The sequence below is a fragment of the Pseudozyma flocculosa genome (assembly GCF_000417875.1).
Source record: "Pseudozyma flocculosa PF-1 unplaced genomic scaffold scaffold00024, whole genome shotgun sequence".
NCBI lineage: Eukaryota > Fungi > Basidiomycota > Ustilaginomycetes > Ustilaginales > Ustilaginaceae > Pseudozyma > Pseudozyma flocculosa.
This window is the reverse complement of record NW_006920892.1, coordinates 386,593-413,816: the sequence shown is the minus strand read 5'-3', so window position 1 is coordinate 413,816 and position 27,224 is coordinate 386,593. Positions and strand designations below refer to the sequence as shown.

Here is a 27,224-nt window from a genome sequence, read left to right as displayed (position 1 = left end):
GCCGCTATGGCCCTGACCACCACCACCGCCACCACCACCTTCTTTCCTCACAGAGCGTCTTCTTGGCCATCCGACTGGAGCTGGCGGTAAGAACCGTCTTGCCGGAAGCAAGCAACTCATTCACCACCATGGTCATCTTTTACCGGTCAGATGGTAAGCTCACCATGCCAACCCACTGCTGCTCGTCCAGACTGCGTCCTCCCAGCTCACCCTTCTCGCCTTCACCCTGCACTCGGCCCTCTGCTCTCTGCCCTCTGCCCTCTGCCCCCGCAGCCGTCACACCGCCGGCCACCATCTACATGGGCAAAGACAAGGTAGGACACAGCGCATCCTACCGACCTCTCAAGTGCCGTCTCTCCGACGTTGCTGGCTGACAAGCTCGGCCCCGACCCCCCTGCCTGCCATGCCATGCCCAGTTTGAAAGTGAGCACCACCGCTTCCGCCCATCCCTGGCCCACCTCGTTCCACAGTCCCTCATCTCCCTTCCTTCCCGCCCTATTCCTGCGCCCGCACAGACGAGGACCTCCTCCGCTACGGCCTCGAACGCGACGTCTGGTTCCACGTAGACAAACTCTCCTCGGCCCACGTCTACCTTCGCCTGCCCGACTCGGTCACCGACTGGGAGTCCATACCCGAACCTCTCCTCGTAGACTGCTCACAGCTCGTAAAGGCGAACTCGATACAGGGTGCGTGCAGTGCCAGCAGCCTCTCATTGTGGTCAGGGACCTCCTATGCTCATCGTCTCTGCCCCGCTGCTCGCCATTCTCTCACGCCCCACAGGCAACAAGAAGAACAACCTCACCATCATCTACACGCCCTGGAGCAACGTAAAGGTAGGAACGCCGTCACCTCTGCCGCCCCAGACCATCCTAAGCTCACCACGCGTCCATCCTCTCAACCACCGCGCCGCGGTCATATCGCCCACGACCCACTCGCACAGAAAACCGGCGACATGGCCACGGGCAGCGTCGTCTTCCACAACGACCGCAAGGTGCGCCGCTTCCACGTAAAGGAGCGCGACACGACCATCCTCAACCGCCTCGCAAAGACAAAGGTCGAGCGCGACGTCGATCACGAGGCCGAACGGCAGCAGAGGCTCAAGGACGAAGGCAGGGAAAAGAAGAAAAAGGCCATCGAAGAGGTGCGTCGCCGCGTCGCCGCGCGGGCCAGTGCTGACTGGCCTGTGCAAGCTCTTTCCACCTCTTCCGATCATCGATGTTGACCTTTTCGACCGACACTGCGCGACGGCAAAACAGAAAGCAGCCGCAAACGAGCTTACCAGGCAACGGCAAAAGGAAGCAGAGGAGAGGGACTACAGCCGGCGTGAGTTGCCCTTGGGACCACCACCGTCAGCCGCCTCACTCCCTTCTTAGCTGACCACGCGTCTGCATCTGCCTACGTTCCGTCACCCTCGCCCGACAGTCTTTTCCGAAGAGGCCATGGCCGAATCCAGACGCAAGGCTGGCAAGCGGTCGCCCAAGGCCGACGAGGGGGCGGACGACGACGGGTTGGAGAGCGACGACTCGTTCATGTAGGCGTGAGCGCTTCCGCGGATACGTCCCCTGACCACCCCTGACTCTGCTTCAGCATCCCCTCGCTCGTTGGTCGATGCTGCCGATTGGCTATTCGACACTCGAGGTACACCTCGGCACATCTACTGCGCCTCCTAGCGCTCGAATCTCAAGGATTCATTCTGGCGCCGCTTCGATCTAATAATCGCCCACGCACGTCCGGGCCGCCAGGTTGTTCTTGAAGGCGCCTAGGCACTGACCGTTGTCGACGACATCCCAAGTCGAGTCCTCTCTGCACCTTCGGGTCTGCACCGCTCCGGATTCGGCGCCGGGCCCGGTCACAGTGCAAGGAGCGCTAGCCAGCTGTCCCGGCGGTGTGGGCAGCCACGGGTCGTCTTGCTGGCACGCATTTAGGTGCTCGGCGACGGCCCGGGTGAACTCGTAGCTCTTCGTGTCGAGGTCGATGGCCCAGATCATCCCCCCGCGCAGGTCATACTTCTGGATGATGCCAACCTTTTCGGCGACCGAATTCTCGTTGTCGAAGCCCACCCACTGGTCGTCAAAGGTGAGGTAGGCGCCGTCATTGAGGACGTAGTGGTAGTTGAGCGCCGCGGTCCCGAGCTGGTTTTGCGCGTTGAGGATGTCCATGATCTCAAAGTAGGCCAGATAGCCCGTCAGGCCGGTGCAGCGTCCCGCCACGCCAGTGTGGCCAGTGTCGCCTGGGAGATTCTTGGTCACGTCGTCGAGCGTCCAGACGCGGCCGTAGGCGGGCAAACCGGCGTTGATCTGTCGGGGCGAGACGCCCTTGCGCAGGTAGAGCTTGATCGCGCTTTCGTAGCTCCAGGTGGGTAGGTGCGTGTCCTTGACCGGGGCCGTCGAGTCGACGATGTTTTCCCAGTTACCGTACTGATAGGGCAAGAGGTTTAGTCGGTCGACGGCAGTGCACATGTCAGCCCTTGTCGTTGCGCTGGTCAAGATGTGCCAGCTGCTCATACACTCACAAAGTCGTACGACACTGCGGAGGCGCCAGGACAAGGAGGTGAGAGCGGGCGTATGTCGTGCCCGATCAGCGGACATCCTCCCCAACGGCGGCTACCGAAAGCCGCCCTTCCACTCACTGAGGTTGAACCAGTCCAGGTACTGGGCGCATGCCGCAGGGTCGAAGAGCTCGACCTTGTCCGGATCAGCGGGTGCCGCCATGGTCATGAGGAGCTCGGTCCTCCCCGTCTGAATAGCTTCGGCATGGAAGGCCTCCCGCATTTCCCGGTACAGGGTGAGGAGGTTAGCACCGTCCTGCAGCGTGCCGCCGCGCGCCACGTCGCCGGGGTACTCCCAGTCGATGTCGATGCCATCGAAGCCCAAGCGTCGACACCAGTCGATGCAGCTGCGGATGAACGTGGCGCGGTTAGCGGCGCTCGCGGCCATCTTGGAAAAGACGCGGCTGTAGTCAATGCCGCCCGTGAAGCGACCGGGGCCATCGTTGAACGTCCACCCGCCGATGCTGACGAGCGTCTTGAGCGATGGGTTGACGCGCTTGCACCACGTGTTGAGCCGCAGGCTGAGGTCCTCGTCGTCGAGCTCGTGCGGGATCATGGTATAGTCTGCGGACGGCGGGCGAGGACGACCTCTGCTTCAGCGTCGCGATCGAACGGGCCTCTGGCCATGCGAATCAGAGACGACTCGGGACTCACTTGTATCGCTGATGAAAACAAAGGCATAGTTGATGTGCGTGTACAAGTGAGGGTTAATGAGCTCGGGAAGGTGCATGTCGGCCTTTTTGCAGCCGGGCGTGCCCGGGTCCTCGCCGTAATACCTGGAGGTCGACAGACGAGGTCGCGAACGCGATCGATCACGGCAGGTCAGTTCATCGCTCGACAGGGACAGAGCCATGGGACGGCAAGTTTCTTCGAGTCGAAAAGGCCGCACTCACTGTGACCAGGAAGACCAGTATCCGACCAGGTCGCGCTTGGCAAAAGTCGACGCCGGTGGGCGGTAAAGGGCTCCTTCGTCGATCGGTGGTGGGTCCGGGCCGCGGGGAGGGGGTGGGGGTCCGTCATTGATGCATTGCTGACGTGGTGGGCGCGAAGGTCAAAGCGTAGCAAATTCGGGGTCAGACAAGTCGTCGTTGAGGTACATATTTTGGCCAACCACGGTGCGTTGGCACTTACCGACTGGCAGCCTTGCGACGTGAGGCAATACTCGGCGGTCGTGCCTGGCAACGGCCAGATGTGACAAGGCGGACGGGTCAGGCTGCGACTCCTTGCCTGTCCAAGGAAGCCGACTATGCGCACTCACCGCACGAGCCATACTGGGAGCAGCAAAGGCGATCGGGGCAGAGGGCGTTCCTGTACTTTGCGCCGCAGTTTTCTGAGCCGGCCAGAGGCGGCACCAGCCACGGCCACGGAGTCGATCTCGAGCGTCAGCGAGCTGCCTTCTGCAGATCTCGACATCGATCTAGCTCATCTTGTCTTGTCTCATCAGTGCACTTACGAGCGTGGGCAGAAGGTAGGAGCGCTAGGCTGAGGAAGGGGATCACGCAGAGCGCCCATAGGAAGTCAGCAGGGCGGAACCACATAGCTTATCGTGGATGTGGCAGGGCGAGGCCGTCGAGGATGTTGATGGTTGGAGGATCAGTGAGAATTGCAACCGCCACACGGAAGGCGCTGGTGTTCCGTGGTGCCGTTGTGGACCTGACCGAGTCTCGCGGGCGAGGAGGGCGACGACACAACTGTATCCCAACGCTTGTCCTTGTGCTGGGTACGCTGCAGCGCCAATCACATTTGCTACTGAATACCCGGTGGCCAGCGTATCTTGGCGCCCAAAGTGCCTGCCTGGACGGCCAAAACGGCCCGCAATGGCACCATCTCGAGGTGCTCTGCGTAGGTAGGCAGACGGGCGTTGGGCAGGATACAGCAAGTCCCGGTCTGCTTTGCTTTTTTTTTTTTTCTTCTTCTCTTCCTCTCCTTTCTGGTCTTCTCCTCCTCGTTCCTGCCGCTTGCTCGACAGGATGGCGGCGTCCGCCCTTTGCCCAGCGTGTGTGTTGGGCCGCCCGATGTGTTGCTCGACCCGAGGGAAGCTGACGCCGCGCCTAGTGTCGTCTGCGGCGACCAGTCAGCACCCTCGCCAGGGAAAGAGGTGGGCAGTGGCTTGTAGCTGGCTTGCTTCTCTCGGGACCTGCATGCGCAATCGCCCCGGTGTATGTACATATGTACATATCGGCATAACTTGGAAGGACAACGCGCGTCTGCAGTCGCTCGTTTGTCTGACCGCCGAGAAGCAAGATCCACGTGCTGCATGATATGGATCCGATGTAGCCGATGCTGCATGCAGGAAGCTAAGCCCCGCCTGCTGCCGCGCCTTCGCTCGGCTGACTTCCGAAGGGCACCCAGGAGCCTGGTGGCGCGCGCTCCACTGGGCGCAAAGCGCATGCATACATATGTATGTACATATATGGATGGCCAGGACCTGGGTCTTCGACCGCGCTTCCCCGCCGCCGCCGCTCCTCGTTGGTGGGTTTACCTTCTGCTTCTTCGCTCGCAAAGGCTTTGGTGGTTTACAGCTCGCCGTGACTGCTGCCAAGGTACATCGTTCAAGCAGATTTCTTCCTCTGACACCGTGCACCTGGCTCAGTTCCAGCGAAAACGGCCAGAATCAAACACAAGCAACCAAGGCAAGCAGCAAGCAGGCAGGAAAGGATCGACCCTTTTCACTCACTCGACCGCCTCTCGAACCGGCCCGCTGCGCCTCCCTCGATCGTTACCTTCCATCAATCACCACGTCCATTCCCTCGCCTCCCCTCCCAAGCTTTCTCCTTTTTGCAATGCTGCGCCATAGCAGGCGATGGTTCCTGTCACTTCTGCTATCCTGGTCCTCGTTCCGGCTCGGTCGAGGTGAGGTCGATCCTCGGTGCTTCGAGCGTCGGAAAGCCTCACACGCGCCGCAGCAGCTAACTCGTTGGCTATGTCAATGTCCTTCGCCTAACCCAACAGCCGCGACTTGTGACGAGCAGTACAGGGTCGTCGCGGGTGACAGCTGCCACGGCATCGCAGACAATCTCGTCATCCCGTTTTCGCAGCTCAAGGCCCTCAACGAGAATCCGCACTGCAAAACCCTCCAGCCCGGTCAGCTGCTCTGCGTCTGGGGAGACGCCTACCAGTGCCACAACATCTACATCGTCGGTCAGGGCGACTAGTAAGCACCGCACGCGCTCGCTCAACACTCCCTGGCACAGCACGTTGACCTACCCTCCTGGTCTGTTCGTCCAATCCAATTTGAAGTTGCGATGCCATCGCCTCGGCAGCCGGCCTGACCCTCGCGCAGCTGCAGGCATACAATCCCGACGTGAGCTGCGACAGTCTCAGCGTTGGTTCGGTCTTCTGCCTCTCGGATCCCTACAACCCGCCCCTGCAGCAACCCAGCGACCCGAACTGCTCCCGCTACTACACGGTCGCGTCCGGCGACAGCTGCCACGGTATTGCAGACAAGCTTCACATGCCGTTTTCGCAGCTCAAGGCGCTCAACGAGAACCCGCATTGCTTGAACCTCCAGCCGGGCCAGCAGCTCTGCGTGACCGGATCAGCGTACGAGTGCGCGTGGTCGTACCGCTACACTGTTCAGCTGGGCGATTCGTGAGTTGCTCTAGGCTCAGCCTTGCTCGCAAAGGAAGAATGAGCGGCTGCTTACATGTCCGCCGTCTTCGTGCCGCCTTGTCCTTCCGCTTGTCCTGCGTGGTCACTTAGATGCTCGCAGATTGCCGCCGACCACTCAATCAGCCTCGCCAACCTCGAGCTGTACAACCCGGACACGTCGTGCTCTTCACTGTCCGTGGGCTCGGTCATCTGCGTTGGCAACCCCTACGGCCAGCCCACGCCGATTGAGCCCCCGGAGACGATGCCCGAAAACTGCAAGGAGAGCTACACGGTCAAGACTGGCGACTAGTGAGAACCGAGGCAGCATTCGTCCTTCTGTGTCGGCTCTCCTCTGACAATCAGCTCGTCCCCTCTTCATGTCACTGTCTTTCCACCAGCTGCTACCAGATCGCAACCGACCATGGCCTATCGGTCGATGAGTTGCAAGCGCTGAACCCGACACTCGACTGCGCGCTCCTGGCCATCGGGGCCCAGGTGTGCGTCGTGCCGTCCGTCAAACCGCCATCCAGCACCGACTGCATTACCTACGACACCGTAAAGCTAGGCGACTCCTGTAACGCCATTGCTCAAAGGAACCAGATCACCGATTTCTACCTCCTGAAGCTGAACCCAGACGTGGGTCAAGACTGTGCCGAGCTGACGGCGGGCGAGGGCATCTGCGTCGACTCGTCGCTCAACGTTTGCGGATCCACTACGGCCGTTGCCGAGGGCGAAGGGTGCTACGACATTGCTGGACGCACCAACATCACCCTCGAGGCGTTCCTCGACCTCAACCCCGGCGTCAGCTCCGACTGCGGCAACCTGCAGCCGGAGGAGGTGGTCTGCGTCGCGGCTCGTTTGAGCTACCCTTCACTCTACAACTACACGTGCAGCCGCACTTACACCGTGCAGCCGGGCGATACTTGCAACAAGATTGCCGCCAAGCTCGGCCTCGCCTCAGCCCAGCTGGCGGGCCTCAACCCGCACGTCTCGTGCTCGAACCTGATCGCGGGCGATCCCCTCTGCGCCTACTCTCCGCAAACCAACGTCTGCCCGCAGCTGAGATACGTCGTCTCGGATGACTCCTGCTACAATCTCGCCACCAACGCATCAATGAGCCTCGTTCAGTGGCAGTCGATCAACACCTACAACGGCATCGGCGTCGACTGCACCATCCTCCCCGTCAACGACATCGTCTGCATGGCGCCTGGGAACGCGACCCTGCCAGAGCAGCCGACCGGCCAGAACGAAGTCCGGCTGCCCCTGTGCTCGACGTGCAACTTCAACTCGCACTGCTGCTCCCAGTACAGCATGTGCGCACCGCTGGCGTCAAGCCTGTGCTCCCGCGACGGCGGAGTGAGTTGCGATCCGACCTGCACGCCCGTTGGCGGAAGGCTATTCTAAGCGCTTGATCTGACCCAGCCTTCGCCGCTGAATGCTTCGTCGTGACGTTCCTCTTCACCAGTGCCAAGCCAACTGCCAAGAGGATCCGGGCGTGATCATCCCGCAGAACCCTGACGCCTTTCCGTCCAACGATCTGCCGACCAACTTTACGTGAGTTCGCACAGCGGCGTTGGCTTCACCAAAGTCATGGACCATACCCATTTTGCTGACCAGCTTGCCCTTGAATGCCCCACTGCTGCTGCAGCGGCGGCTCGTTCGCGAACACGACGGTGCCACGTTGCGCGTCGTACGAGTGCCTCTACCGCTCCACCGAGACCGACGCCGGCTCCTGCATGAATCAGACGACGTACTGGTGTCAGAGCGGAACCGAGGGATGCGTCTCGAACTGTCTTGATCCATCTCAGCACAGCACCGTCAACCTCGTTCACTACTTCCCGGTGCCGACCTTTGCCCCGCCTTCAGGCAACTTTGATCAGTGGGACGGCAACCCATGCCAAGACTCGTGCGGTGCCTCGCAGAGCTGCACGTTCGAGCTGCGCTGCGTCGACCTAGACCCCGACACGGATGAGTGCTACACATCCTTTGGGTGTCTGTACAACTGTTATGACGTGCACTGGTACGTCACTTGCTACACACCTATCGGGTCGATCCCGGCCCTTCGAAGAGCGGTGTGCGCCTCACTGACGGGGGACCCTTGAACTCGCCTCGCGACTACACATCTCCACAGGTATACCGAGGATGAACAGTATGAGGCCCAGCTTAACGGAACGTCGCTTCCACCCTCGATCACGACAAAAATTCTGGTTCCCTCTTCCACGCTCTACACTGCAACTGCCTCGCCGACTTTGCTCAAAAGGAGGAAAGAGTCTCGTCGGCTGTGACCTCTCAGTCACCTGATGATCGACCTCGTTTGGAATTCAACTACACTGCTCAGACCCTCTAGTAACGCAAAGATCTCGACGCATGCCGCGCGAGGGCACCCGCGCCGCTGCGACTGACCAGCGATTCGAGGGATTCGTACGAGGCTGAGAAGATGACTTCTGATGCACAGCGCGATGGCGACCTCGCAATGCAGGGCGATGATAGGTCGGGGAGCCTTCGTGCCTGTGCGAGTGCGATTGATCAGCTTCTGCCCGCTCAGGACAAAGAATGTACAGGCACGACGCCAGACCAAGCGAACGATAACTCATCGTCCCGCACTGCTGCATCGCGGTCTGGACATGGGCGTCCAGCCCGTGCAGAAAGAAAGGGCAGGTATTGTGTCTCGCGACGTCTACCTGTCGACCTCGAGCTGCAAATCAGCGCCGCCGCAACCAAGCTTTCACGGCGTGACCTCTCAGATCTCCATTTCTCTTGTCGAGAAGCTTGGCCCCACGACAAGAGCGGACCAGGCGAAGGGCAGGTCTTCTTCTTTGGCGGAATTCGCCTGTGCGGCGATACAATCGCGCTGCGAGATGGCGGGGAGGTGATGTGTCTTGACTGCGAAGCTGCGCTGCCGAGGTGGAACAAATTCTTGAACGCCAATGTACGTGTCGCCCATGAAGCCGTAGTTGCTCAGCGAGCAGCGTAAGAGCGAGAAGCGGTGATGATGGACCCGGACGTCCAGTGGCACCGCTAAATCGTGCGAGAAGACATCTGCCAAGATGGTGGTCGTTGCGGCCGATTCGCTCGATGGACCTTCCGAAGCGCCGGACGGCTGCCGCAGCTGAGTGCAGAAAATCTCAATGTCGCTCCGCTTGACGTACGAGGCAGCACCGGTCGAGAATGTCTTGAACTGGGTGCGCTCTGGGTCCTCCGACGCTGCCGTCCAGAGCCTTTTGTACCCCTTTTCAAGTCTCAGCATGCTCTCGATGTGATCGGCATCGAGGCTGCGGATCTTCTCCCAGACCCGATCGTCCCCGAGCACCTCGAAGCCTGCCGGAGACACCTTTGCGCAGCTCGACATCTCGACCATCTCGCGACAGCGCCAGTACGACTCGGGCACGTCGTATCCGAGCGAGCGGTCCCACAGCACGCAGTCGACCTCGAGCTGCGGTCGCCTCGCGCGCCTACCCAAGAAGGCCGTGTCCAGCACCAGACGTCCGGGAGCGGAAGACTGTGCGGCTTCGGGCGAAAGGTGTGCGTCGATCTCGGCCAGCGTCACGCGCACGCAGGCCGTGATGCAGTTAAAGAACTGCGCACCCACCGGGTACTCTACCCACGGCTCGCCCTCGTCCCGGGGCGACTCGGACCAGGGCTGCTCCCGGATGCTGCAGTCGTATTCTTCGGTGGCGCCACTGCAGTGCACAGTTTGGTGGAATTGAGGTCGAGGCCGGGAAGGGCTATTCAGCTGCAAGGACGGACGGTCACGGTGTCCTGCGGCTCGCTGTGAGCCCATGACGCACTCACTTGTACTGGTCCAGATGGAGGTAGCGACGCGGATCCCTCTGCATCTCCCCTTCGCTGACCACGAGTAGGCAAAGACGATCGCCAAAGTCGTCATACTCTTGGTGTACATCGTACAGTCCGAGCTTGACGAGCAGCTCGATCTGCTGCGAGCGGACGCTACGGAGGCTGCCTGCCATCGATCCGCGCGGTCCCGAGCCAGTGAATGCCATCGCGCGGAACAGGCCCGGTCCGTACTTTTCCTCGTCCTGGAACGGCTGGTTGACGAGGTAGTCCACCATGGGCTTGATCGACGGTGCAGGATCTGAGCGAAGGACGTTTTGAAATGTTCTGACGACCATACTTGAGGGGATGAGGTCGTGGAAGTCGATACGGGTCGAGAATCCTTTAACGGCCAGCGAGGAGGGTCGGAAGGGATGGAGGACGCTCGCATCAAGCTCAAAGACGTGGAGCGCGACGCAAGGCCGGCGCTGCTTCCACGCCTTCCTCGCAATCGTCCAAAGCCGATCATGGAAACGACGACGCTGTTCCTTAGCCAAGTCGGTCCCAGCAGTGCCGGATGTGCACGGATCCGTGCGCCATTTCGGTGCGAAAATCGAGTCGAGGAGATCGTAGTTGTTGCTGAGCGCCTCAAGGACGTGGCAGAGGACGTGGGATACCGACTGGAGTTGCGCAGGGATGCCCTCGTCGAAGAGGACGGGGATCAGGTTGAGAGACTGACTGCGTCCTTGTGTAGAAACGTGCGATTCGCGATCGATTCCCTCTCCGTCCTTTAGCAGCGCTTTGACGTACTGTTCTCGCTGCGCCGCGGTGTCGGGGCCCGGCGGCCATGCACTTGGTGAGGGTGAGCGGATAGCGTGCGACATCAGAGTTTCGTGCTGATGAGCTTGTTTCCTTCTCTACGCCGACAGTGTGTGTCTTGGCGGTGCAGCGTAGTGTCGAGTGCAAGGCGTTGGCGGCGCAAAGGTGGTGTGGTTGTAGAAGAAAGGCGGAGCGATCCCTCTGCTTCGGCGGATACGTCTTCCGATTGACCCACAGTCTTCCGGCCGAGAGATGGACCCATGATGCTGCTCGTCCGGTCAGCTCGACCGGCGTCTTCGCACATTCGATTCTTTTCTTGTTGCCTAATCGGCGCGGTCTTCTTTCTTCGCCGACTGCATTGAGATATCGCTTGCCTCTGAGCCACGACCCGCTCGAAGAAAGCCGAAGACCTGCTCAGAACATTCTTCCTTCAACGTGCACCACGCCAAAATGTGAGCAGTAGTGAGCTGGCTGGCTTCGTTACGAGTCTTCTCAATCGCGCGACGCCGCAGCGCTACGGTCGGTGGTTGAGCCTGCAAAGAGGTTTTATGGTAGTCATCAAGAAAGGAACACATCCATGCACAGGAACCGCTGGGCAGCATGCATGCTGCTAATGCATCAGTTACTGCATGTGTCGCAGCGTGGATCTTTCGCATCACGACAGGCGGCGGTAGGCGCACTGGACGCATGACGCATGGCGCACATTAAGGTGCGTCGGATTCTCACGGAAAGCTGCTGAGGTCGCTCCGGGCGCCAAGCACACGCGTTCCTGAGGCAACTGCGTGGACCCAGAAATTGCACGTCCATCACCGCCGGATTCGGTTCTCGCTCTCCCGAGCTCCTCGCGGCGCCGACGTTCTCTACTGTCTGGGCCGTCTGCGTCCTGCTCACTTCTTCCGATCCGCCCACGCAGCAGACTTTCGGGCCACGGTGTTGGGAGGTGCCACGCCGCTTACTGTATGCCGTCCGTATCATCCTTTGGCGAGGGAGCGGCGCATCGCAGCTCCGCTTGACCACACAAGTGCGAGCGAAACTTTTTCCTAGCTTCTCGTCCAACGAGATGGCGCCAACTCGTACAATCTGGCTGAGGTCGACAGTTCCACTCTCAGCGAGTCGTCGCTACACTCGAATCGATTGTCTGGCAGCCTGTCATGCACCTCGACCTTCGGCCGAAGGGCAAACTTGTGACTGCCGGTTTCCGCTCATGGTCAGAAATTCGATGGGCAGAGTCGCTCGTCAGGCAAAGAGCTAGACCTAAAGGCGCCTGCTAGCGCCTGAAAGGCTGTATAAGTACTTTACACCGTGCTGTCTCCCTTGCTTTGCCTCTGTTCAGATCTTTCGACCCTCCTGACATCCGACCACAGTCTCGACTCTTGCCAAGATGAGGTCCAAACCTCGACACATTTCTCGCAAAAACCTGCTCTTCATCAGCTATGCCATCCTCGCTTGCCTGCAAGTCTCGTTCGGTTCCGTTCTGAAGCAGCACCGCCATAATGATCGCGCACACCCCCGTCATCATGCTTTCCGGCAGAGTAACCAAAGCAAGAGTGCTGCGCCGGCGCAGATGAGTTCCGAAATCGATGAACCTACTTGGCGCGCCCGCTCGACGATCAGCATGTTCGATCAGGATGGCGACGGAACGCTCAGCTACGATGAGTTCGAATTCGGTCTCAACTTTCCGTGGCCGTCGGCCGAAGACGCGACTCGTGGCCGTGCTGTTTTCGGCTTCCACGAGCCTCGGCCCGCTTTCGATGACGCCGATCGCAACGGCGATGGCTTCCTCGACCTCGACGAGATGGAGCTGCTGCTCACACAAGAGGAGAACTTCCTCCTTCAGAGCACGGCGGAAGCCGCTTATCACAATGTGACTCAGCAAGAGGGCAAATGTTTGACAATGAGCGATAACGCGGCGTCCTGCCGGACCGAACAGCTCCTTTCGTGCGCAAGTAAGTTCCGAGTTGACGAGCGCTCCACGCTTGACAGGCATCGGCTCCCTATCGGAGGCGACCGAGCATTGACATTGATACACTTGCCTTTCTTCACTCCGTCGTGACCATCAGGCCATATAGCCATCGCGGAGAACTCGTGTCGGCCCCACGGTAGCAATGCCGTCGAGCGCTGCATCCTCAGCTCGGACTGCAGCAGCATGTGCGCTTGCATCAGAAGGGCAGAAGACTACGCCCTGCTGCCTCGATCCGCGTCAGAAGCGCTCGTACAAGACTCGCTCGAAAAGCGTGAGTTGGGCGTAGCCTCGCTGTTCAGCACACGGGTCGGCCTCTGACATGTCATTCCATCGCACAGGCCTGGTACCGCTGGTGATCGGCGCCGTTATTGTTGCTGGCGTCGGTATTGCGGCTCAGATCGACAAGCTCACGAGCGATATTCAACTAGGAAACGACCTCGAGATGGCCGAGCTCTACAGCGGCTACGTCTGGGACAAGAAGACGCCGCAACGCCCTTGCAGCTTGAGCGTCTTCTGGTCCGACTCTTGCGGTTTCATCAACACGCGCGTGTCGGCTTCTTGCACGCCGACAGGTACCCGGTGAGTCGTCGTGCCGACTTCGGCGAGTCATGAGTGCCCACCGGCTGCGAAGACCGAAGCAAGCCAGGCATTGACACGATCCCGGTCCCGATGCTCTGCTTCCTCGAACAGACTGTACTCGCATTCCTGCTGGGATTGGTGGAGGACAGGCTCGCAGAGGTGCAGCCTCGTCAAGTGCCGCTCGCTCTGCTATTCGGTGAACAGCGAAGGCTGTCCGTGCAGCAACTTCAACTACAGGGTCGTCAAGAATGCCGAATTCTCCGGCGACGTCCTGGCAAGGTACACCGTGGCTGGTCCGGAGTGTGTCAAGCTCTGCAACGACAACGCAGAGTGCGGCGTATGGTATCTCTTGCCCTACTCGAGCCTTCCTAGAGACAACTGCATCCTTCGGCGAGCTGGAGGGACTGCTACGCGCGTAGATGGTACGATCTCTTCGGTGAAGTCGCTGGCGAAAATTCACCGTTGCCGTGCACTCGCGCTCATGCATTTCCCCTCATCTTATCAGGCATCAACTCCTACGTCAAAGTGCGAGGTCCCGAGAAAGCATCATGTCCATCGGACTCAATTTTTACAGCGGATTTCGATTCCGAAGGGTACCTTTTACCGCAAATGCGACGTCGGAGTCTGGAGATACCTCCCTCACTGGACCTTGAAGAACGCGCCAGCGACGATTTGAAGCAGCAGCTTCCGTTCAGACTCACGGTATGTGTCTTGACTAAATCGTTTAGAGAAGCCGGCACATTAACTGACTTCCGCCTCGGACGGCTTTGCAGCCCGCAATTGTGCAAAATGGGGCGGTCAGTCCATCTATCTAAGCCTCTTTCTCTACCGGCTTGCACTGAGATCTAGTCAGGAATGCGTCTGATTCATCCCTTTCCCTCGCAGATCATCCTGGCAACGCTTTATGCCACCTACTATCGAATTACGGCTCAGCCATTGTTCAACTTCCAGCAGTACTATGGCGCCACAGCATTGCCTAACCTGAACTTTCCTCAGGTGGGCGGGAATCGTGCAATCAACACAAACACCGGAGACTGGGGACCCGCGGAGATTGCGGAGCGCGTTAGTACAACCTTCCTAGCTCTCGTCTTCCGGGACACAGCTGCTGCGCCCCATGCGTTCCTGGACACGAGCACCATGCAGCCACGGCAAGCACAACTCTTTCCCCCAGACTTGGTCAGTGTGATAGCGGACAACGAGGGACTCATCCAATCACAACGGTCATGGAACTACGAAGGGGAGCGCAATGCGAACACCAACTATCCACGCCTCGCAATTGAGACAGCGTACGCCGGCGACGTGACATTCCACCAGCACGGAGCCATGGGCCCTTTCCCGCTAGAGGCTGCCTTTATACTCGCCACACAGCTGGCCGGTGTCAACTTCAGGATTGTCGGCGAAAGGTTACGTGCAAACACCCGACGTATCCGAAATTGGTCAGACTTCAATCTTCCGCCGTCCCACGAAGTATTCCCAGGTCGCATTGGTAAGCTCGTCCATCCCACATGCACGCGCGCATGGAGACTGAGAAATTCTGGCGATCGAACCTCCATCGAATCGCAGAGGGGCTCGTCGATGCTCAGTGTCCCACAGTTGGAGCGATCACAACAGTGCGGGGCGGCGGCTCGTCCATCGATCAAGTCACATACGAAGACGATGGCGTGGGGACTGCGGTAGTGTTCGATTTCGTGAGTGTTTTTGACAATGATCGGTATGGGCGACAGAGCGGAGACAAGGACGCGTCAGCTGAAGACAGGGCTTTTGAACATCCTCAGTCAGAGACCGAGGATCCGGACGACTACCTCTTTGTCTTTGCCGTGCACACGAATGACCCAGAGTCGAGAATCCGAATCGACGAGCGCAACGCGTTGACGGAGCCCGCGTATCGGCGCTACACGGTTCAAACGTCCAGCAACGGACCGGCGCCTAGACTTCCGTATCAGCAAGCACCGACAGGCGCGCCTCAAAGAGGAACACGGAACTTGATCCACGCCCACGCCGGTATCATTCGCCGATCGGAGCACCAGGCGTATCTCGATAATCACAGCGAGTTTTTTAGGTACCAACAAATTGGTGCCTTCCATCTCTACATCCATCCCGAGGACGGACCCGGACAGTTCCGGGAGACGGGGCCTCGCATGCCGCCTCCTCCCTGACTTCGCAATAGAAAGCCGAGTACCGTAGACGTTGTTGAGAAGCTAAGACACGACCTAGTGGCGATTGAAAATGGTTCCAGCTGACGTTGCTACCATCATTCTGAGACTGTGTCCATCTCAGCCAGTGACCGGGTGTATGCCTTTGACGGTACCCCTTTTGTGGGGTAGCGCTCCTGCACGGTCTATCAGGAGATCCCTTCCTTTACCGTCACGACTCCGGACCAGGCAAGCGACGGATCTTTGTCTAGCATTTCTGGCGAAGAAGCCATGCTATTGATCGGCGAAGAGGAGGGGGGATAGAACGTCTTGATAGCCAGGGTCCTTGAGGAATTAAATGCGGCTTGTTGTGCCGCGATGAACTCGCCTTCGAGCGTGCCGTATTGACTGGTCTCGCTGCGGATCAGTGAGAGACGGTGATGGTGTATTCTCACGTCTTGCGGGTCAGGAGGTATCGAAGAGAAGGCGTTGGCTAGGATCGTTGTCTTGGACGACCCTGATTGTGCGAAAGAGGGGAGCGGTCGTCGCAGCAGCGTGCGGAAGGCTTCCAGATCGGCGCGTGAGAACTCCGCGATGCCGGATCGGAGCTTGTCGCACAGGGATGCTAAAATGCTTCCCCCCGGCTGCGAGAACACCAGGTCGAGAGCGCGGTCCTTGTCCTTCCAAATCATGCTATCGATGTAGTTGGTATCGAGCTGTCGGATGAGGCGTCACACGCGGTCGTCTTCGAGCACTTCGAACCCGGCCGCTGGCCCCTTTACGCAGCACGAAAGCTCGGCCATCTCGCGGCATCGCCAGTAGGGTTCCGGCGGATCGCAGCCCAACGACCGTTCCCAGACGACGCCGCGCACCTCGAGCCGCAAACGTTTTGTTGCTGCTCCCGAGAAGCCTAGGTCGAGCACCAGCGTGTTGTCCGGCCCGCTTGATAGACGACCGTCGATCTCGGCCAGCGTGACACGGACGCAGGCCGAGGCGTGGTTGAAGAAGCTGGCGCCGACCGGATATTCGACCCACGCCTCGGTTTCGTGGTGGAACGGCTCCGTCCACAGCTCCTCGCACTTCCCCACCGGTCCACGACGGCTGCACCACTGCGAGAGCGAGGTCGAGGGGAGGCAGGCCGTGGGCGTACGAGGCTGGAAGGTCAGACCCGGGAAGTCAAGTACATTCGCAGCCCGGGGGCCACGACCTTATCCTTTTGGAAACTCACTTTTGCTCGTCAAAGTGCAGGTATCGGCGACCATCGCGCCGTCTCTCCTCCTCGCTCACAATAAGGAGCGTGATGGCGAGGTCGTGGAAAGATTCGTCCTGCTCGCCATCATGAAGCTCTCCGGATAGGTGCAGGTCTAACCGTCGTAGTCGTAGTTTGAATGACGAAGTCCCCCCGCGACCCACAGGCGTGGTCCGTGACTGATAAACCTTGAACGTCATTTCTTGCGGAACGCCTCGACCCGAGCATGTCGAGTGACTGTTTCGGCCAGGGTCGACGAGCTGGAGCAGATGAGCTGTTGCACTGCATCCAGGGTCATGCTCGCTGAGACGATGTCGTGGTAATTGAGGCGGGTCGAGATGCCAGAGATGGCGAGGGACACGAGGATGGGGCTAGGTCTGGGTTCTCAGCGTCGAGCTTAAAGGCAACCAGCGTGAGACAAGGGAGCTCTTGCTTCCAGGCCCTCCTGGCGATGCTCAACAGGCGATCATGGAAGCGGCATCGTTGCTCAACGGCGGGCTCGAGAGGGGCCGCACATGGCGTGCTCTGCGACGGGTGTTGCGGCGCAAAGATTAAGTCGAGCAGGTCGACATTGTTGGTGAGCGACTCAAGGATGCGGCCGAGGATGAGCGAGCACTGTTCGAGTTGCTCCGAGGCACGTTCATCAAGGATGACCGGAAAGATGTTGATGGGCTGACCGCATCCCTGTGTCGAAACAGGCTGCGTGCGGTCGATTGCACACCCAACCTCGTCCTCCTCGCCTAAAAATGCACGAATGTACCCGTCTCGCTGCTGAACGGAAGCGAAGCTGGGTGGCCAAGACTTGCTGCTCAGCTCAGGAGTAGAATGGGGAAGCGATGTGCCGGAAGGCGGCGCTGCCATGGTGCAGCCCGCATGGACGTGGGGACGGAGCTCGGCCCGGACAATAAGGAAGCCAACGCGAATATGTTTGCGGTATGATGTACTTCGTCTCGCCCACGCGCCCTCTGACCTGTCGCTGGAGCCGGGGACCAGGGGACGTTTGCACGGGGGAGGTAGGTTTCTAGTAGTGGCGGTGGTGGTGCGACGCAAAGAAGACGGTGTGCCTCCACGGCGTCCCCTTCGCCATCGCTTCTGGCGCGCCCACCTGCACTGCTTACCCGTCGTTGGCCCGAGCGCGCATCGCCGTCTCAGCAAGCGGTAAGGACTGCCGTACAGGAAGACCACATCGCTCCGTCACGGAATACTTCTGTCACCCGGTCCACCCATCCCGACCACACCAGATGAGAGCCGCAGTGGTAGGCGTGGCAGCCGTCCCGCCCGACCCCTGGGTACCAGTCGCAGCCTCGCAGGTCGCCTGGTAGGAGAGGCAAGGAGCGCAAAGGTGCGAGCGAGTTGGAAAAGGAACGGACAACGGCGTAGAGTACAACAATTACATCGCGCAGAAAAGACACATCATGGGAAACGCGTGGACCGGTGCGGGCTGGGACCGGAGACGGGGTGGCGTAGCGGGCGCGGAAAGAGCACGCGTCGACGACGCCGATCGCCGCTGGACTTTGGGCTTCTTGCGAGGCGAGGAGGCAGGTTGGTGTCGAGAAGAGGGGCGGGTTGACGAAGGTTCAGAGGACGGGCGATGAGGTTTCGCTCGGGCTCAAGCTGCAGCCTCGGCCAGCCGTAGCGCAGAGAACAAGCTTGGTGTGCGCAGGAAATGTCGTAGAGGTCGAGACGAGATGGGCGCGCCGGCCTTGCTGAGACCTGACCGAGGGTGCCGCCCCTGTCCGTCGGCGAGAGGATGCCCGTCGCTTGAGTCTCGATTGCCTCATTCGGCACCGCCACCGGACGCCTTCTTCTTGGACGAGCTCGCTTTGATCACTGTGGGCATATCGCAAGGTCGGGTCCAAGGCGTGTGAGTTCAGCAGTCGTCCTTTCGACCTGGGCTGGGCTAGCTCGGCTCGGTATCGCGCGGTCACACTCACGAGACTTGTGGATGTGAGGCAGCACACCACCTCCGGCGATGGTGGCGCGGACCAGGCTGTCCAGCTCCTCGTCTCCTCGGATGGCAAGCTGCAGGTGGCGCGGAGTGATGCGCTTGACGCGCAGATCCTTGGAGGCGTTTCCTGCTCAGCGGGGAGATCGGACAGGAGAGCGGGATGTCGAGGGTTAGCCAGGGGTCGGTCCATCGGCATCCGCGGCGCTGCTCTGCGCTGCAACTCACCTGCGAGCTCGAGCACCTCGGCAGTCAGATACTCGAGGATGGCGCTGGCGTAGACGGCGGCCTTTGCACCGATGCGGACGTGGTTCTGGGTGCGGTTCTTGAGGTGGCGGTGGATACGTCCGACGGGGAACTGCACAAAGGATCCAGCGAGGATAGGGGTGGATGCAAATGGGCAAAGCCCGAGCCGGACGACGGAGAGGTGCAAGGTCAGGATCTGGACTCTGTCGAGTGAAGGGCTCGCCAGCGCGCCCATCGATGCGCCTGCGACGCTGTATGGCAGCGTAACGGATCCCGGGGAGTTGAGGGCGCCGCCGGAGAGCCTGATCGTGTCCGGGCAGAGTCCTTGAGCCCCGAACGCCTGATCGCCATGCCGGCCGCGGATGGATGCAAGAACTGCCACGCCGCTCTTCTGGAACAAAACGCAATGACTCACCTGGAGACCCGCCCTGGAGCTCTGGGTGACGCTGGCCTTCTTGCCATCCGCGGCGCCTGAGCCTGAGGCCTTGGCCGACGATCCGGCACCTCCCTTTCCACCTTTGGCGCGAGGGTCAGACATGCTGGAGGCCACGTCGATGTCGGGACGGCGAAAAAGTGGTCTGGCGGGTGGCCAAACGGGGCGTGCGGCTAGGTCGGATCTGCGCTTCGCAACTCAAACGGCGGGCCAGAGGACAGGCGCGTGCGCGAACGAGGGGGTGGTCGAGGTGAGCGGGGTTCAACCTCTCTGGTCGCAAGGAAGTCCTGGTGTGACGGCGGCTGCAAGGTCTGGACGTCGGTTTGGCAAGGTCGAGAGTGTCGGAGGGAGACGAGTGGATGGACGGTGGATGGAGGTCGCAAACGAAGACAGGACAGGGGATGGAAGGACCCTCCAAGGGGGCCCGGCCGAACTGCCCAGGCCTGGCTGGCCGGCCTGCCTGCCTTGTGGCCTGCGCGCGACGCGACAGCGCATCCGGCAGTCCGGCCTGCTGCAGCGTCGGTGGGGCTGAAAAAAGGGCGAGCTCTGCTCCCGCGCCTTCATGTGGCCTGGCCTGCTGGGCTGTGCGTGCACGCCCACCGCCCGCCAGGCCAGGCCAAGCCAGAGGGCCGCTCAGCAGGCCGGGCAAAAGCGAGAAAAAATCCCGGCCATCGGGAGCAGACCCGGCCATCCGACCCAGAGGCCTGCCTTTGTCGCCTGGCCTTGCGTGGCTCGGCCAGCTCGATAGCATGCTCGGCGTTGCCTACCAGGGCCTAGGTCGGCCGTCGCTGTGCCGTAAGTGCGTGTTGCTGAATGGTTGGAGGTGCTGGCCGGTCAATGGCGAGCTGAACTGGCCAGATGCTCGAGGTCGGTCGGATGGGCCGCACCTCTGCTTCGCCAGCTCGAGAAGCGCAGCTGGCCAGACGTCGGGGGAAGGTGAGGATCGGATGCTGCGCCGCGACGACAAGCCAGGTTGATTGCACTTCGTCGGTGGGCGAGCTGAACGTCGTCGGGAGCGGGCCGCCGACCGAGATTCGAAACCTGACGAGCAGGCTGTGCAGCGAGCACCAAAGGAACGCAAGCCCTTTGGCCCGATCGGCGACGGCTGGAAGGCGGGTTGGAACGGTCCGTTTGGATACACAACCCTGTGCTGCCGGCCTCTGATATGCTGTCGTGGCAGGCAGGGAGCACACTCAACGCCTGCTGGATCAGGCGTGATTGAAGTAGCAGCAGCCGACAGCGCCGGTCACAGATGGGTCAAGGGAGCGTCGACGTCAGCTGTTCGGTGGTCGACCATTTGGTCGGTTGGTCGGTCGGGTGGGCGATATTCAGCCGGTGTCGGGATGGCCGGCGTCCAGCTCGACCTGCGTCAAGCCAATGGGAGTTCTGTGATGGCCACAGCGAGTGCAAGCGGGTGGAACAGGGTGAGAGAGAAGGTCGACGTCGGGCGCTGAGGATGAGGGTGCGAACGGTGGGCCGCAGGTAGACTGGCTCGCGGACGAGGACGAGGACGAGGACGCCTCGCTGCGGGCTTCGACGAGGGGCCTGTGCGCGATGTGGAGCGAGCCGGCCTGCTGCTGGTCTGACCTCTCCGGCTCCCGAGCCAACGCCTCTGACGGAGAGCAGGGTTGGCTGACAGCTCCCCGACAACTCCCCACGCCATCCCCTGCGACGCTCGGTCCGCCACCGGCTGGATTGCACTACCATCACCCTATCACCGCCACCCATATACTCTGCCACACGCGCTGACGGACCGGCCCGCTCGTCCGGTTGGACGGCCTTTCCTCGTAACTCCTCGACGCGAGACGCAGAGCCTTGCTCTTGGATCGCGTCCGCCGGCCGAATCGCCCCAGTCGCGAACCAGCTTTCCTCGGGGGTCCCTACCTTGCCCTCGGAGGCAGCCTGCTCTATCGGCCGACGTCTGCAGATACTGTCAACGAACCATAAGGGAGGCACTTCGACATGGTCACCACGGCGCCTCTCGCAGCGCCCATCTGCTTTCCTAGGCGCGCGGTGCCGCCAGCCCCGTCGACGACAGCAGCCAACACCGGCGACGGTGCCATCAACCTGCAGCCGCGTCCCTGGACAGCGGCGTGCCCAGCTGGCCTCCACCGACAGATTTCGACGGCGAACGGCAAGCTCGATGCTGCGGCAATGCTTGAGGCGGAAGAGGACCTCGATGAACTATGGGGCCAGAGTGTCGGCCAGGCTGTCGACCCGCACGCCTCCTCGCAAGCCTCTGCCACGATGCCTCCGACGACTCGCTCGGTCAGAGTCACCTCAATGCTGACCTGGGACGAGGCCGACGTGAACGCGGTGCTCAGCGCAGCGTCGGGCTCTTCCAAAGATGACGGCGAACCTCAGGTTCCCCAGATCACAGCTCGAGACCGAAGCGAGGCGTGGCGCTCCGTCTCGACTGGGCCGTCCAGCTGCGTCCCGCACGCAGCCTCTTCTACCTCGACGAGTCTTCTGCCCGGACCTGGGCGGTTCACGGCAGGTATCGGGCCAATACGGGGGCGCATGGTCGCCATCGGCCTTTCCGATGGGATCACCGTGCTTTACCAAGCTCGACAGTCCTCGTCTCCCTGGCCAGATATCGAACCTGGAGGGACATCCGCGGCGGCAGCTCAAGAGCAAGTCGACGTGAACTCACCTGGAAGCACCTCCCTCGTGCGTGACGGTGCGGTCTCGAGCAGCAGGACCCATCTAAGCATTGCCGACCCAAATCCGGCAACGACGCGGCCCTCGTCGATCCGGAGCTCGAGTCGCATCAGCTTCTCCCGCGAGGCTAGCCCGGGGAACGCCTCGATGCCGTTCGAGGCTTCGCGCAGCTCGCTGCCTGGACCCTCCACGGCCTCGATCAGCACGACGAGCTCCACCTCGGCGGCCTTGCAGATCGAAGACCCCACCGCCGCCGTCCTGGCCGTAGAGACCAACATCACCGCGGTCGGCGAGTCTGTCAGGAGCCCCACCCGGGCTGCCGAGCACGAGCTAGAGACTCAGAAGGCTGCAGCAGAGCGCGGCGACCACAAGCACAGCATGATTGGACGGACCGTCGAGGCCCTCGGACTGGCCAGCTCGCACCACCGACACCACGCTTCGCAGGAATCGATCTCAGGATACAAGGCCGCATCGGCGAGTGGAGGAAGCGGCAACGGCGGCAGCACGAGCGGCCTCGATGCGCGGCGAAGGTCGATGCAGCCCCTCTCCGGCCAGCCCGCGCCCGAACAGGCTCCAGCGACAAGAAACATCCCTCATACCTCGGATCCATCTGCGGGCACTTCTCCGTTGGGCAGCCGTTACCCCTCCAGCCTTTCGCTCGACACCTTGGCAGAATCGGGGCGAGCCAACAGCGGAGAGGCCTCGGAAGCACCGAGTGGCGACCCCGAGGATCGCTCCCTGAGACCGCTGCTCCGCCTCTCCGATGCCGATCGATCCGCCATTGCCTCGCTGCAGCTCTATCACGACGGCAGCCGCCTGTGTCTGCTGGTCGTTCACCGCGAAGGCAGGGTCTGCGCCTGGTCGTTGCAGGACGGAAACCAGGTCTGGTCCGTCGACCTGGCTCAGACAAAGTGGACGCCGGAAAGTATATCGCAGCAGAACAGGCCCGGTGACGTCGAGCTGCACGGGTCGCCATCGCCTTCAGGGCCCTTCGACTCGCTGACACCCATGTTTGCACAGCTGAGCTTGTCGATGTCAAAGGTCGGCTCGGTCGGAACCTCGAAGTCGCTCCGAGGCACCTTGTCGGAAGGCCCCGCGGCCTCGTCCGAAGGCGAACCAAGGCTCAAGGATGGCACGGCCATGTGGCTCGCATCGGAGACGCAGATGCTCTCCTCGTGCGGCAGGAATCTGGCGGCCCTGCGAGACCGGTGCAGCGGCGCGCTAATCCTCGTCGATCTTCAAGCCGGCGAAGTCGTGGCGTGCGAAGCGCTCGATGGAAGCTCGATCGAGTGGACGCCCCTAGTGCGCAGGCCGTCGCCGACCAGCTGCGTGATCGAGTTTGTCGAAGCGGGTGATGATGGCAAGTGCAGGCTTCGCAGAAGGGTGCTTGCACTCGCTGCCACGGGAGAGGCGGCCCCAGCCGAGCTCGCAAATGGTCCCGACTCGACCTCGCCGAACGTGCCCATTGATGGACAAGAGATCGACGGGCAGCTCAAACCGTCCAGCCGCATCCTGCTGACGGGCGACCGCCTGATCAGCCTTGGGCGCGACAGCCTGGCAACGTACAAGAGGGACGCGGCTAGAATCGCAGTCGAGCACCAGCTTACAATCGAAGGCATCGCCGGGGTCATCGGCTACGAGCCAGAGTCGGAGGTTCTGACGTGCAGTACGAAGGCTGGCTTCGTCCGATGCCAGCTCGGTCAGCAGCACGAAGCGGATCGCGTGACAACGACCTCGGACCAAGCCTCGTTCGAGATGGCAGTCCCGGTCCGAGAAGCCCCTCCATGCTCGTCGAATCGGCTGCTCGGGTGCCATCACGACCCTGTCGGCAGCCTGCTGGTCTCGGAGCTCGACATGCACACCGGAACCCTTACGGACGTGACTTCGCCGGCCACCACGCCCCCGACGACTTCGGCCTCACCAGCCGGGCCAGCCGGCCGTGCCGCGGCCCAGCTGACGGCAGTCTTGCCGCTGAGCCTCGAGCGCATTGTGGTCGCTTTTCGGTCCGGCGGGATCCGATCCGTCTCCCTGACGGAGCTGGCCCACGCCGAGGCACTGCAGGAGATGACGCGAACGCGCAACTCGATTGGCAACGGAAAGACGATCATCACGCTGCGCCAGGTGACCAGGCCGCGCTCCGGCACCAAGATGATCGTTGGCGGTTCTGCGCAGGGCGACGTGGCCTTCTGGGACGCCACCACGCTGGAGCTGGCGGCGACCTGGACGATGTCGACTGCGCCCATCGAGTCGCTCGTGTCGTTCGGCGACGACGACAACACGCTGAGGCTGCACGGCTGCCTGGCCTGCGTGGCCGCCGACGGCAGCGTCTCGATCGTCCTCCTCGACGGCCTCCGCTTCCTCTACACGATCCCCGGCCGCGAAGGCCGGCTACGCGCGCTGGCGGTGCGGGCCGATGAGCTGCTGCTGACGTACGACGACGGCAAGGCCCGCGTGTGGGACTTGCGCAGCCAGGAGCTCCGCCGCAGCATCGGCATCGACCAGGCGCAGTCTCTCCTGCTGGACCGCAAGGGATGGTGGACGGTGCGGGACGTCGAGCCGTTCAGCGCCCGAAACAGCGGCACCGCCGGCGTCCTGTCGTCGCTGAGCTGTGCGAGGGGTCCGGACGCCGCGACGCTCGTGGCCGACTTCCGGAGGAGCATCGAGGTGGCCTCGCGGACGCTGCTGGGCGTCCAGAAGCAAGGCTCCGTCTACGTTGCCACGCGCAAGACTCGGCCCGGCATGCCGTTCGACGAGGCGCCGGCCAGCAGCACAGCTGACAAGCCGGATGACGACGAGGCGGCACCGACGGTGCCCATGCAGGGCCTCGCTGCGCGCAAGGCTCTGGGGATCCTGCGTCCGCTCCTCGCGCTCGTGCTGCCGATCGGGATGCGCCAGGACTGGGACGCGGACGCTGCCTATTTGCTCGGACTCGTGGACCGCCCGGAAGCGTACGACGAAGGGCAAGCTCGCCTTTCAGCCCAACAGTTCCACCTGGGCATCGGCAGCCCGGACTCGTTGGCGCAGCCGTTGGTCGAAGATGCGGCCCAGCTGTGGACAATCTCGTCTCTGCTGTCGACGCAGCGCGCGCTGGTGTGCACCTCGATCCTGAAGGTCTTGAGCCACGTACAGGAGCTCCAGACCGCGGCGCTCCGGATGATGGACGCCGTCTGCGATGGTGTTGCAGAGACGGTCGGGACCACGCTGCTCAAGGACTTCTCGCTGCCGGCCTTGACCGTCTACCTTCTCGACTCGAACCTCGAGCTCAGGGAAGCTTCTCGCCGTCTCTTTGCCGCCGCTCTGGCAAGGCTGCCTCAAGAGCAGGTCGAGAGCCTGTGCGCTGCCTGGCAGCCGCTCTGTGAGTCCGGACCGACAGATCAACAGCTCTGGAAAGCATTGAGTCTGCATCTGAGCTTCTCTTGTCCCCGCTTGTGCCGCTGCGACACGAAATCGGGGGCTCTTTATCCTGCAGTGCCCGTCAATCAGCCGCCCGTCATGGCCCCGACGGCGTCGACCGCCTTGTCTCTGCTCGGCCACGTCGCCGTGACGCACTACAAGACGCTCTCGCCGCTCCTGCTCAAGCAGATCTCGCAGTCGATCACCGTTCTCCTCGACGACGGGGCGCAACCGGTGCACCAGTCGATTGCCATCGACCTCTGCTCGGCGGGCTTCTCGATCTGGCAGCACTACCTCGACGCCACCAACGTCGTGCGCTCGCTGTTCGCCCTCGCCACCGACAAGGATGCAGCCTCCAGCGCCAGCGGCAGCGCCTCATCGACCGCCACGGCCACGAGCGCAAAAGAGATTCGCACGCTGGCGCGAGCGGCGACGCTGCAGATCGCCAGCGAGAACACGCCCCTGTTCATGACGACGCTCAGCATCGACATTCTCAACGCACGCAGCCCCGCCCACTGCAGCGCGACGATGAAGCTGGTCGCGTTCATGGTCCGCAAGGTACGAGCGCGACCTCGTCGGCGCTACTGTTCCGGGCCAAACGACAGCCGTCGACGCGCGACTGACGCCGGCCTAGCCTCCTCTTGCTACCCTGCCTTCCCAAATCCACCCGCAGAAACCCGAGGTGCTGTATCCGAACCTGCCGCGCCTGGCCGAGGCGGTGGTCAAGTCGCTCGACCCGCGCAACCAGCGCGACGTCGTCCTCTCGTCGGCGACGCTCATGATTTCGGAGCTCGTGTCGACGTACCCGTCGATTTCGTTCCACGAGAAGTCGCAGCGGCTCGCCGTGGGGACGCACGAGGGCGCCGTGATCCTCTACGACCTCAAGACGGCCACGCGCCTGTTTGTGCTCGAGGGCCACCGCATGGCCGTGTCGGGCGTCGATTTCAGCCCAGACGGCCGACGGCTCGTGACGGTCAGCGAGCGCGAAGGGCTGGTGTGCGTGTGGAAGGTGTCGGTGGGCATCCTGGGCTTCTTTACGCCCGGCGTCGCGCCCAAGCAGGGCGGGAGCGCCGAGGGCCGCGCCTTTCGCGAGTACCGCGTGCCGGCCGTTTCCGACGACGATGGTGGTGGTGAGTCGACGTTGCGATCCCGTCATTCCTTGTCGCAGCGACGCCCCGGCCGCCGGCCAGTCGAGACCGTCGCTGACTGCATCACCTCTCTCTCTCTCTTCACCTCTCGCCTCCCCTACTCTCTTTGTCTTCTCGTCCGGGCTGGATGCATGATAGGCATGCTGCCTCGCACCCGCTTCGAGTGGACGGGCGAGCGAACGCTGAGGGCCACCATCGGCGAGACGACCATGAACCTCTCGGTCGACTGATGCGCTGCGGCGCTGAGCTTACCCTGCCCCACTATGCCCTGTTCTGCCCTGACCCACCTGCATGCCCATCCTTCCTCTCCTCCTCATCACCATCGTCGCTCCGTAACGACACCGCTGCTCTCCCCCTCCTCCTCCTCCGTTTGAAGTTCGTACCAACCCAAGGAGCAACATGGATCGAGCAACGACGGCTATGATGACGGACACGTTGTCGCGCCGCCGTGTGAAGAGAGAGATAAGGGCAGGGTCGAGGTGGTACAACATCGTATTCCTCCGGGTCCTCCGGATCCATCGACGAGACGAGATAAGGCGTGGCGTGGCGAAGCGAGGCGAGACGAGAGCAGGGCAGGGTAGGGTAGGGTCGAGCAGGGCACTAGGCGGCGAGTCGGGGGCCGAAGGAGGGTAGGGAGTACAAGTGTCGTACAGCTGACAGGGGGACCAGAGGCGTCGGCGGGGAACGAGGTAGCAGGACGAGGACGAGGGCGAGGGGCCGTGTAGAGCCTAGCAGCGAGAAGAGGG

At 61.7% G+C, this 27,224-nt stretch overlaps 8 protein-coding genes across 8 annotated transcripts; 4 read left to right on the top strand and 4 right to left on the bottom strand.

Moving 5' to 3' along the window:
• Positions 1–128: 128 nt before the first annotated feature.
• On the top strand, positions 129–1,535 carry PFL1_06230 (uncharacterized protein; the record flags this gene model as incomplete). Its single annotated transcript, XM_007883768.1, has 8 exons — positions 129–153; positions 274–314; positions 417–423; positions 516–686; positions 781–833; positions 941–1,141; positions 1,257–1,323; positions 1,423–1,535. 8 exons carry the CDS (start codon positions 129–131, stop codon positions 1,533–1,535), a joined length of 678 nt encoding a protein of 225 aa, XP_007881959.1.
• A 174-nt stretch (positions 1,536–1,709) lies between these two features.
• Positions 1,710–4,086, bottom strand: PFL1_06229 (uncharacterized protein; the record flags this gene model as incomplete). Its single annotated transcript, XM_007883767.1, has 8 exons — positions 1,710–2,417; positions 2,513–2,526; positions 2,630–3,112; positions 3,203–3,324; positions 3,442–3,578; positions 3,680–3,723; positions 3,807–3,878; positions 4,002–4,086. The coding sequence occupies 8 exons, from the start codon at positions 4,084–4,086 to the stop codon at positions 1,710–1,712; spliced, it is 1,665 nt and encodes a 554-aa protein (XP_007881958.1).
• Positions 4,087–5,331: 1,245 nt separating this feature from the next.
• On the top strand, positions 5,332–8,424 carry PFL1_06228 (uncharacterized protein; the record flags this gene model as incomplete). Its single annotated transcript, XM_007883766.1, has 8 exons — positions 5,332–5,401; positions 5,501–5,702; positions 5,789–6,139; positions 6,251–6,448; positions 6,538–7,495; positions 7,605–7,693; positions 7,788–8,159; positions 8,271–8,424. 8 exons carry the CDS (start codon positions 5,332–5,334, stop codon positions 8,422–8,424), a joined length of 2,394 nt encoding a protein of 797 aa, XP_007881957.1.
• Positions 8,425–8,879: 455 nt separating this feature from the next.
• PFL1_06227 (uncharacterized protein) lies at positions 8,880–10,794 on the bottom strand (the record flags this gene model as incomplete). Its single annotated transcript, XM_007883765.1, has 2 exons — positions 8,880–9,819; positions 9,932–10,794. The coding sequence occupies 2 exons, from the start codon at positions 10,792–10,794 to the stop codon at positions 8,880–8,882; spliced, it is 1,803 nt and encodes a 600-aa protein (XP_007881956.1).
• A 1,550-nt stretch (positions 10,795–12,344) lies between these two features.
• On the top strand, positions 12,345–13,275 carry PFL1_06226 (uncharacterized protein; the record flags this gene model as incomplete). Its single annotated transcript, XM_007883764.1, has 3 exons — positions 12,345–12,675; positions 12,790–12,963; positions 13,031–13,275. 3 exons carry the CDS (start codon positions 12,345–12,347, stop codon positions 13,273–13,275), a joined length of 750 nt encoding a protein of 249 aa, XP_007881955.1.
• A 2,859-nt stretch (positions 13,276–16,134) lies between these two features.
• Positions 16,135–16,665, bottom strand: PFL1_06225 (uncharacterized protein; the record flags this gene model as incomplete). The annotated part of the gene is made up of 3 exons (XM_007883763.1): positions 16,135–16,482; positions 16,511–16,557; positions 16,632–16,665. 3 exons carry the CDS (start codon positions 16,663–16,665, stop codon positions 16,135–16,137), a joined length of 429 nt encoding a protein of 142 aa, XP_007881954.1.
• A 1,764-nt stretch (positions 16,666–18,429) lies between these two features.
• Positions 18,430–19,381, bottom strand: PFL1_06224 (uncharacterized protein; the record flags this gene model as incomplete). Its single annotated transcript, XM_007883762.1, has 4 exons — positions 18,430–18,482; positions 18,587–18,727; positions 18,826–18,955; positions 19,259–19,381. 4 exons carry the CDS (start codon positions 19,379–19,381, stop codon positions 18,430–18,432), a joined length of 447 nt encoding a protein of 148 aa, XP_007881953.1.
• A 1,857-nt stretch (positions 19,382–21,238) lies between these two features.
• Positions 21,239–26,708, top strand: PFL1_06223 (uncharacterized protein; the record flags this gene model as incomplete). Its single annotated transcript, XM_007883761.1, has 4 exons — positions 21,239–25,292; positions 25,407–25,888; positions 26,004–26,460; positions 26,617–26,708. The coding sequence occupies 4 exons, from the start codon at positions 21,239–21,241 to the stop codon at positions 26,706–26,708; spliced, it is 5,085 nt and encodes a 1,694-aa protein (XP_007881952.1).
• Between the last annotated feature and the right edge of the window lie 516 nt (positions 26,709–27,224).